Source organism: Haemaphysalis longicornis, unplaced genomic scaffold, assembly GCF_048455015.1.
Source record: "Haemaphysalis longicornis isolate Haplotype H1 unplaced genomic scaffold, Haemaphysalis longicornis Haplotype H1 scaffold_4, whole genome shotgun sequence".
Lineage (NCBI taxonomy): Eukaryota > Metazoa > Arthropoda > Arachnida > Ixodida > Ixodidae > Haemaphysalis > Haemaphysalis longicornis.
In genome coordinates this window covers 119,636,241-119,646,956 of record NW_027526361.1, presented here as the reverse complement: position 1 = coordinate 119,646,956, position 10,716 = coordinate 119,636,241, and the positions used below count along the sequence as shown (strand labels likewise).

Sequence of the window (10,716 nt, the reverse complement as noted above, 5' to 3'; positions counted from 1 at the left end):
TCCACACACTCGCAGGAAAAAACATCACCCCGATACAGTATTCGTTCCAGCAACGCCAACAGGTAGCAATACCGAACCCTCATCTCACGCAAAAATAAAAAAAAAATGCCACCCTAGTTATCCTCAATATATATTTTATGCCAAAATACAGAAACCGCGAAATCAAAAAAATTGTGGGCTAGGCAACTCGAACAGCAGGGAAAAGCCTCCTCGTCACACTTGAAGATTTTAACATGGCGCACCCGCTCTCCGGTTCGGGTATACCAAAAAGCGCGGCACCGAGCTACACATGGCAATACAAGAGGAGGCCGTGAATTTTATTACAAATCCCCACACGTCCAGAAAATCATAGAGTAGTGCGGCCAAAAATACACACCTGAATCGGAAACTCCCCCGATATACTCGGCAGACAGCCTGGAGTTACACCGGAGGAAACCTTGGCAGTGACCACACGGTGATCTGCGACGTAGGTGTTGAAGAGGGGACTCCGCGTGTACAGACACTGCCAGAATCCCGAGCTGTAAATACTTAAGAACCGAACGGGAACACAACCTTAGTGGGCAGATATTGCAATAGAAGAATATATGGACCAGCATATTGCGGAAAGACGCTAATACCGCAAAACACATGCTTCATACAACGACGTGCACGCCAGGCTTGTATGCCAGGCTACTACTTCTGTTAGAAGCGCGTAGAAGTTAAATCCGGAGATAGAAGATTCAAAGCCTTAATAGTAACCTCAAGGAAAGCAGCGTTTCCTTTATATAGAAGCAACCAAATATGCGGCTTACCTGTGCGGAGAGAACTGGATCGTCCTGTGCGAAGGCTTTAGGAGGATGCACTACCTCAGCAACATGGCAGCTACTGCGCTACGCGTAGACCCCACAAGAGCAAAGGCGAAACAAACCGAGCAATCACAACCTGTCACAAACTGGAGCGTACGAAGTCTAAAAATATTGTACATCTTTTTATATTGCTTTACAGAGCCTAATTATCGTTACCCAGTCTTTCGATTCTCCCATTTCCTTTCTATTCGCCCCGGGCAAATGACACTGTCACAAACTCGAGCGTACGACGTCTAAAAATATTGTAGATCTTTCTTATATTATTTTACAGCGCCTAATTATCGTTACCCAGTCGTTCGATTACCTCATTTGCTTTCTATTCGCCCCGGCGAAACCCTCGAACTCCCCTGAACAAGGCTTCGATGACTTTGCGCCCATGCCGGCTCGCTGGTGAGAAAATAACAATCTTCAGCTTAGCTCAGCTAACTTTGGATATGCAAAGCAAAAGCTTGGCTTAGTCTGGGGGACTCTTGGTTTCACTTGGTTAACCTTTGATGCAGCTGTATTTCGACCATGGCTCAAAGCCGTTGAATCCCGTGCAACGCTCACAGAAGGAGGCCCGGCAGCGTTCGCTGGAACGAACGCAGCGAACGCGGCGTTCATTCATGGCGAACGCGCCGTTCCTCTTCGCCTGGCGCAAGATGAGTCATGTAGCCCGAGACGACCAAGTGGCGCATGCATGAAAGGCTGCGCGGGTGGTCGACTGCCAAGTAGCTGATCGGCCGCTACCGCGGCGGCGGCCGCCGCTCCGATGCACAGAACGACCGAAAACGAGGCGTTGTGCGCGGGGTCGAAAGCGGGCCCGGCGAATCGCACGATGCGCTTCGAGAGGTGTGTCGCTGGGGAATGGTGGGGGAGAGGGGGGTGGTGAAGGGCCTGTCTCGAGTCAAAAGATTAACTTGCGCATCCTCCGCGAAACCTCTTGACGGAAGAAGTAAAGCTTTGCTTAAAAGTTCAGTAAAGCTTCGCTTACAAAAAAAAAAAAAACACCCTGCCACTCAGCTTTCATCGAAGCTTCGAGAGAAGTAGTGCGCTCGACGGCGGCGGGTGCGTTTTGTGTTGTGCTTTCTCCCTCCAACGTACTCCAACGTACTCGCCGTTATTTAATCGCCGTGATCGGGATCGGACGGCCTGGCCAACGTCGAAGTATCGCTTCATAGGCAGCCGAATCGTCTCCGTCAGCGGTGCATCGTCTGGCCCGGTCGGTGACTATTGTACGAGTTTGTCTCTCATATGAATGAGGCTGTATTTATTTTAGTTAACTTTTCTTCCATGTAGTATTTGTTGTTAACACTCCTTGATTGTATCATTTTGTCCAACTTTGAACTCTCCCACTCTATTCGTTTCTAAGTTACCTCTCTGTAACGTTTCATGTACTCGTGCTTGTATAGTATTTTGCCTGTTCAAATGTAAGTCTCCGTTGTTGGTTCATTCAAGGCTCTGTCTCATTTTTACCGCTCTCGCCGGCGAAAGCCGCACATCAGACGAGAACCCCCTCGTCACCGGTGCCCTCTAAATTCGGCGGGGTTGTTTGCTCACCTTAGTTAACTCCCCATATATTCTTAGCAGCGCACCTTCTTAAGGAAACGGCAACACAACCATAATGCATCCATTCCATGGAGCACGAAGTGAATATTTCAAGCGTTGAACAACCGTTACTCTGCGGAGAACCTAACGCTGGCCTTCCCAGATATACAATGGCGCCCCACTTTAAGCAAGATGAAGTCAAAGAAGTCTACGAGGTCAAGGAAGCTCCGGCTCGAGTGAGATCAAACACGGCGTCTGGCAGAGATCAATTCACGAACAATGCTCCAGAAATTCCTGACGTCCCTTCCATTATTACCTCTGCAGTTGTCTCAACTTCTGGAGCACATGGAGTCTTCCATACGAAAGAAAGACGGCCGAGGTTCGCTTCATTCCTAAGCCGGGTGGGAACCCGAAGTTCAAAAATCTCCGCCCGATCTCTCTAACAACCCGTGCGGGCAAAATCCTAGACCAGTTTTTGTAAGTACGGCTCCAACCTTAGCATCGGGGAAATAAAAAATACGAGATACAATGTCTGGATTCCGTGCAAACGTGTCAACACAGGATATACTAGTCAAACCTAAAGAAGATATCTTGATTCCCGCAAAATGTCGCATACCAAAAGCCACCCTAGCCCTAGACCTGGAATGTGCATTCGGCAATGTCAATCACCAAACGGTACTTTCTAACCTCACTTAGCTCGACTGGGGTGAGCGCACATGAAATTATGTGAAGGACTTTCTTACCCATTTGAAATCAATCCTAAATGTTGCGTACTCTACACCATATCCGATTCACGTTGGAATCCAGGCAACACCCCAAGTGCCGGTTTTGCCACATTTCCCATTTCACATTGCACTCCTGGGTCGACCGAGATGTGTATACACCGGCGTATTCTTTCCCTGTTCTCAGTAAGAAAGGAGTGATGAAGTTCATATCGAACGGAGAAGATTGTCTGCATCGAAATAATTTATTGACACAAGGAATGAATTCCCAGTCCCGTAACATTTAGTATTCATCAGGAAATGAGCGTGCACGTAAAGGCGCCATCAGTGCTCCACGGCCAGAAAATAACAGCGCCGCGGGGGAGGCTTTACTCGCACAAGCTATGTAGCACACGACAGAGACCACTTCAGCAGAGTCTAATTACACCTGCTTTGCTTTCTGCCGCGGAACTGCTGTAGAGGCTGATTGTCATTTCGCGGATCGTGGATGCTCGAAAGCGTTCCCCGCTTGCGTGGACGACTGGCGACAAAGTTCGGGGTAATACGCGTATACAACGCACACACTTGACACTTTAGCGAACTCTTAGCAGTGGGTAAGTAAGCATCACTCTGCTCCCAACATCATGGGGGAATTGTCTGTGTCCTCTTGCTCATCTCCCGAGCGCTCATGGAACCTGGTCCAGGGACTGTCGCTGGCGTCAGCAACCTTGACCCTGTTTCGAAACATCGCGCTTTCCACCACTTTCCGCACGTTCTCTGGCCGGTTGGTGATGATGCCGTCGACACCATGCCTGCGAAATAAATGGACCTTATATTTAGGGACTTGCTGATTTTTGCCAGGGTTCATGCGTATCTGCGTCTGAATGGTACACGGCAAAAACGCAGCGCGGATCATCATTTTATTTGCAGCAACGATACACCTCTAAACGACCCCAACGCTTTCCTGCATCGCAACAGAAAGATCCACGGCGCTTGTTTGCTGTCCCTAACTGTCACTACTATCAATATTAGCTCCATGGCCCGTTGGGCCCACTTTGGTTTGCCTTCCAGTTTCTTAGTAAGGCGCACAATTTCCTCCCCATACGATATCACCAGCAGTACGCGTAAGTTGTGTACTACTTTTCATGGATAGAGGTAGCTAAGTTATCATTATTTCTGAGTGCTTGCCAAATGCACCCTAGCCCATTCCTATTCTGCGTCAGATTTCTTTCTCGTGGTTGGGATCAGCACTGACCACCTGTCCAAATAGCCACGCTCTTCTACTCGTTCTAGTGTTTCGTTACCAATGATCAACATGGCGTATTGAGCATGTCTATCATTACTTTAGATTAATTTATATTTATTTTTAGCCCCACGACGAAGCTATCCGATTGTTGTTCTTAAATCACTCTGTGCAGTTCTACAGATTAACAGCAAGACTATGTGGTTTGCAAACCTCAAATAGTTGAAGTGTAGTCTGTTTATCCGCAACACTGCATTTTCCCAGTCAAGCTCCCTAAATACCGCCTTCAGACATGCAGCGAACAATTTTTTGTGAGATGTTACCTCCCTGTCGCAGTCCCTTCCGAATCGGGAGCTTTTTCTCGGCTCATGAAGGGCTATCCGGCTCGCATATCCCTCGTATACGTCGTCTAGGAGTTGTATGTACAGTGCTCAGCGATTGAAACGCGATACTCGGAGCGCGTGGCTGCCGGTGCTTGTTGCGCCACCGGTGAGCGCTTGTGAAAGCGAGCTGACGCATTGTGGTATACGGTGAGGGTGAGAGCGTTCGTGACGCAGGCTGACTGCATCCGGGAGACAGCCCTTGAGTGTGTGGTTCTTGGCGGCGCCATAGGGGTGCTACATGCCATGGCTTCAAAACGCTGCGCCTGCGTGCCGTGCGCGCCACGATAACCCATCGCGATAAATGCGCATTCAACTTCTTCATAACGCGCGCGGTGCCAGCTCACCCAGCTTCGCGGGGCGCGGCGCGGCACGCAGGCGCAGCGTTTTGAAGCCATGGCACGTAGCACCCCTATGGCGCCGCCAAGAACCGCACACTGAAGGGCTGTCTCCCGGATGCAGTCAGCCTGCGTCACGAACGCTCTCACCCTCACCGTATACCACAATGCGTCAGCTCGCTTTCACAAGCGCTCACCGGTGGCGCAACAAGCACCGGCAGCCACGCGCTCCGAGTATCGCGTTTCAATCGCTGAGCACTGTACGTCACCTCTATTAATTGGTCGTTACCGCTTTTAACACGTCTGCGGTGTCTAATGAATCAAACGCTTTTTATAGTCTATAAATGCCATGTAAAGGGATTTAGTGTGCGCTGCAGATTTTTCTGTTTCTTGATTGACCATATGAATGCGATCCAATTTTCAGTATACTTTCCTAAACCATCCTCCTGTCTTGGTTTTGGGGAATTTAGGCTGTAACGTATGCCATTAACTAATACTTTAACAAACAGCTTGTATACAACTTAGAGTAGGTTGATGTGTCTATAATTCTTAAGGTCTTTGGTATCTCCCTTCTTCTGTATCAAAATTACGTTGGCGTTTTTCTAGGCTAGTGGCACTTTTAGAGTCCGTAATGGGGCCATGAAAACAAAATACAAGGCTGGATCGTTAGAAGGACTGATTTTTCCGGATAACAATACTAGCGAATTTAGCGCGAACTTTAAATAAACGGAAAAGGTGCAGCAGTGGTGACAGAGCACACATTTTGCGGCGGCTTCTCCATGGCGCCACAGAATCTTGTTTTTGAGATTGACGGCTGCTGAGCTACGCCATCGCCAAGAAACATAACTCACCGGCTGTAGTGAGGCACCTGCTTCCGTTTTATGGTACCACTTGAGTGCCAACGCGCAGTTTTCATACTCAAAAGTTTAATGGAAACTGAAAGCGCTAATTAAACACAGACAAAGAAAGAAGGCAACAGGACTTTGTCTGTGTCTAATTTGCCCTTTAAGTTCCCATTATGCATTACCAACAGGCCCAAACCATGAACCTTTTGGAATCAAAAGTATGTTTGAGTGCTATCCCAAATTACGTTGCTTCTACCCATTCTACGTCACTGTAGCCCGAAATTTGTGTGCTAAAAAATTGGTTGCGTTTTTTCGGTTAGGAAAATGTCCTTCGCCGCTAAAATATAGTTGAATGAGTTAGCAAAGGCTAATACTCTCAAAATAAAACAAGTTGTGATTTCCGTCATGCAGGAAGTTTTTCCAGCAGCATAAGCCCTACGGCTAAGCCGTCGTCAGCTGCAGCGTGTCCTCTTTTCATGCGCTTGACAGACGTTTCCACGTCCTCTTTAGATACTAGTCAGACATTGTAAGCTTAGCATGTACGCTGAGTAGTTTCCCCTCGTCTGAAGTTGCTGGCGCATACCCTGACGTAGAAGCGTACTGTTACTGTTGTTTACTCGTCCATATTGTGGGTAGTGTTACCCTGCTCGTCTCTCTCTTCAGCTTTCATTAAAGGCGTTCTCTCTCTCTCTCTCTCTCTCTCTCTCTCTCTCTCTCTCTCTCTCTCTCTCTCTCTCTCTCTCTGGTAGTCTCTGACTGCGTACATTCTGCCTTTGGCGATAGATAACTTACTCCTATTTCCAGCGTTCGCTCGATCACTGCCATGTATACGCACGAATGTTGTTCGGTTTACTTTTGTTAATGAAGTTCGACAGCTCTGTTAATTCTGCCTAGTAACTCAGACAGTACGCCGGTGAGACGCATGGCTTCGTTCTAGGCGATGATTCTTTATGAGCCGGACAACATTCTCTCTATAAACTATGACCTGCAGCAGAAGCGAAAAATTTGGCGGACGGCTACAATACTCCCTAATGCGTAATTTGTACGCAGGGCGAAGTGCAGCCTTCTGAGTGACGGCGCCTACCTGCGGCGTCTGATGAAGGGATTGCAAAGGTGCGCCACACACTGGCGAAAGTAGGCCATATACTCCGGCGTTGTCTTGTAGCGCGTCGCCGTGAGGGATCATGTCTCGCCCATTTCGCCATACTTTCATCCTCCACTTTCCTGTTCGCTCTATCCTCGGAGGCATCTTCGTTCTGTTGGTTATCTCGTAGCACGTCACCGCCGGAGAGAATGCCACGCGCCGTCAAGGCATGACGCCCTCCCCCCTCACACTTTGTGGCTACTTTCCTCTTCCGCTTTCCTCCCCGTTCAACCTCGTTTGACTTCAGTGTGCCCTTCTTTTGCTCGGTTAAAACGAGGGACGACGGCACCGTGAAACCACAGGGGCGGGCGCTTAAAAGAGCCATGAAAAGAAAACACAAGTTTGGTTCATTCAAAAGATTGCCTCGTTAGAACCATACCGACACAACTTTCAACGTAAACTTCGCTCAAATAAGGTACGTAATTATGAAAAAAGGGAATGGCCACGCGACCCGCTAGCTCACTTCCCGCAAGACAACCTGCGATGTCGTACCAGACATCTCTGCGATTGGCGGAGGCCGGAAAAAGCAAACGCAAATTAGGCGGAGCTTACAAGCTTGCCGAACGAGCTATTTGCGCCTAAATTTAGGGCGCATTCTTTGTAAAGCCCTAAGAATGATGAGATAAACAGTGGAAGTTACGAAAGCACACGCAAACAGAAGTACCGATGCGTACTGCTGTTGGTAGTTCGCGCACTATGCTTGGTTTAGCTTAACAGGACTGCGGGGCTTTGGGGTTGTTTCAGACGACACTGGCCAATTGACGCAAGCGACGATGTCTTACGTGACCGTATTTGTCGAGCGAGCCCCATGTTTCACGGAACGATTGTCTCTATGAAAAAAAACAAGCCAGCTACAAATATGTTCACAAACAAACCAAGGGCAAACAACGGCTTGCCGCAGTGTCGTGCCGCCATCTAGGTTCACTAATGGTAAACAAGGCCCTGCGATGTCATTGCAGACAACGAAAACGCACAATTTAGCGAGAAAATCAAAATTTTAACTTACATTAATTAATTTTAAAGTGAATAAAGCTTCGTTTGCATTCGGACAAGCGTTGGGGGCACTATAAAACACGAAATCTTTCGAATAACACGAACGTTTGTTTTGTCTTCACGGCTCCTTTAGGCGCTGCGTACTATAAACACTCGCAACAAATCAAGATTTCGGAGACAGAATGTCGTTGTAATAAAGCATTGTTTCATATGGATCATTATCTCTTCATGATAGCATGGCGTCGTAGTTTTGCGTTAGCAGTCCTTACCGGATGCTTTTCCTGATAAAGTACGGCAGATCGATGGTCCATTGGTACACCTTGTCCATGTAGCCCTTATCGGTGTTGCGCCACCTAATGGCCTTGACCAGCCTGTCGACAGGCATGATGAAGCGCATGCAGTTGGTCAGGCCATCACCCTGCCAGCGGTGTCCCCGAATTCCAAGCCGCCTATACATCCGGCTGATGACGTTCAGTGGGTCGTTCATGCCAACGTCAAAGCCTGGGGAGAACGCAGAGGGACAACTAATAATAGTGAGTATGCGAATCAATCAATCAATCAATCAATCAATCAATCAATCAATCAATCAATCAATCAATCAATCAATCAATCAATCAATCAATAAATAAATCGACCAATCAATCTATCAATCAATCAACCAATCAATCGATCAATCAAGTAAACGGATAAAATTCTTAGCACATTTATTAAAGTGGTCGTGTGGAAAAATCTTCCAAAATCGAGGGCATATTGTCGTTAACTTTCACAAACACTGGCTTTACTCAACCAGTTAAGTAAAGCCCGTGTTTTGGAAAGTAAAGAATAAGTGAACTCAAATACAACTTACGATCATAATCTGAATACACGTAATGTTCCGTTTCTAATTATGACGTAACGATGCATACCCCGCCTGGGTGGCTGTTTTGAATGCGACGCATCTCATTCACTCGCCTTGTCCCTGCATCCATCCGGCGTTGTCGGCGTCCGCCCCTCCCCCATACTCCTCGCCGCGCCAGCTGTGCTCTCCGCCGCTCACCCCCTCTCCTATCCGATAACGAACACTCTCTCGCGAGGGGCATTGGATTGGATTGGATTGGCTTGGCTTGGCTTGGCTTGGCTTGGCTTGGATTGGATTGAATTGGATTGGAACTCTGCGATGCTTCGTATCACCTCAGGTCCCCCTCGGGAAGATGGTGTAATTTTTTTATTCTTGTACAGGCAAACAAAACGCTGTAAATCATCATCGTTTCACTTTGGCTGCGACACGAACACGCCCACTCACAATTCACAAATACCCACTTAAGGTGATTGGCCAATGATGGTAGTAGGTGCAGAACGAGGCGTCACCACTTCCCGTGTACTGCGACGTCAGCCCACCAACCCACGAGCATACCAACTCGGGCCGGTGATGATTACAAAAGCTTTTAAGGGCTCATGGCTGAATAAGCTGTGCCCGCTGGTAGCGACGTTAACATACTCATACGGTCCTACTCTCATAACTCAAGAAGAATAGATGATCACACGCAACCTCACATCATACTAAGACCGAAAGAGTGAGAAACATCATTTTGGAGTTTGTGTCCAAAGGTCTGCTCGGCCTCTTGGAAGGTTTACAGGCACCTCTGAAGTGATGGCGTGTTCCTGATAGATTTACCAATGTTATCCAATACTCAAGCGCTTTAGGGGTTGTGACCTATGCCTCGCAGCTAAAAGTACGCTTTGTGGCAGAAATTGGTTCCAGGAAAGATCTCTGGCTGGCTTGTAGGTTTCGACATGTAAAGAGGGCGCCTTCGCTGTTGGGGTTTGGGCAGCATTGTGCCCATTTTGGTGTGCCTGGAAGCCCGTCTAGGAAGCTGAAGTGTTCTCGTGCATTGTCCTGTACGAGCGTGTTGCTGGCAAATGACACTAAACCTCACCAGAGAGTCACGCACAGCTAGGCTGTGCAATCTATGCTGTGAACAGCTGATGACAGAACCGAGCTAGAATACAGCGCCCACCAAAGTAAACTTGGAAGACTGTTACGCGAAAAGAACATCTATGAAGTCTACACTCTTTACCTTGTTTACCTGTTCGTCGGAAAGTTTTTCGCCATAGTGTGTTTTTCAAAATACAGTGGACTCGCGATAATTAAAACTCCAAGATACCCTACAAATTTGTTTGAAATATCAAAAGTACTCAAATACATGACTTTGGGCACGGTGACAGCAGATATTATGATGAGGAATTAATTTTAATCACATTTTTTATTTTCTATGCGCTTTTATACCCTGACTGCACAAAATAAACAGAAAGCAGGGGCGTAAGGTTCACAAGCCGAATGTCGTGCGCGTCACTTTCCGTTTTTTGCCGACACCCGACGCGCGAATGCGTGATTGTGCGTTTTCTTTTTGTTTTTGCAACAGTGTCCCTTGTGGTTTTCACCACTTCGACAAGGGTACGCACACAATCATATTTAGACGTTTTTTGAGGCCTCCTCGGTGTTTTGGTGTCTAATTCGCATCGTGAAAACGGTAAATAAGGCTAGAAAGTTGCAAAACGTCACTGCCTACATTACTTTTGCATCGTTTCAAAGGTGTGCTTACTATTAACGCTCGTTACCTTGAAGGCTTGAGGCGCGTATGTTTAATTTTTCGACTGATATAATTATATAAGCACGAAAATTTTCAAATCGTTTCGGGAAAGCAGTACACATTTTCCAAC

General features: G+C 47.5%; 1 protein-coding gene across 2 annotated transcripts in view; it reads right to left on the bottom strand.

Moving 5' to 3' along the window:
* Window positions 1–3,376: 3,376 nt before the first annotated feature.
* Window positions 3,377–10,716, bottom strand: part of LOC144180531 (dermonecrotic toxin LhSicTox-alphaIA2biv-like) — a 38,430-nt gene continuing 31,090 nt past the window's right edge. For both annotated transcript variants that reach the window (XM_077708862.1, XM_077708861.1), the window contains 2 exons: window positions 8,286–8,517; window positions 3,377–3,885 (listed from right to left, as the gene is read on the bottom strand). In XM_077708862.1, coding sequence (XP_077564988.1) covers window positions 3,699–3,885; window positions 8,286–8,517 — 419 coding nt within the window. In that variant the 3' untranslated portion in view covers window positions 3,377–3,698. The remainder of the gene's footprint in view (window positions 3,886–8,285; window positions 8,518–10,716) is intronic.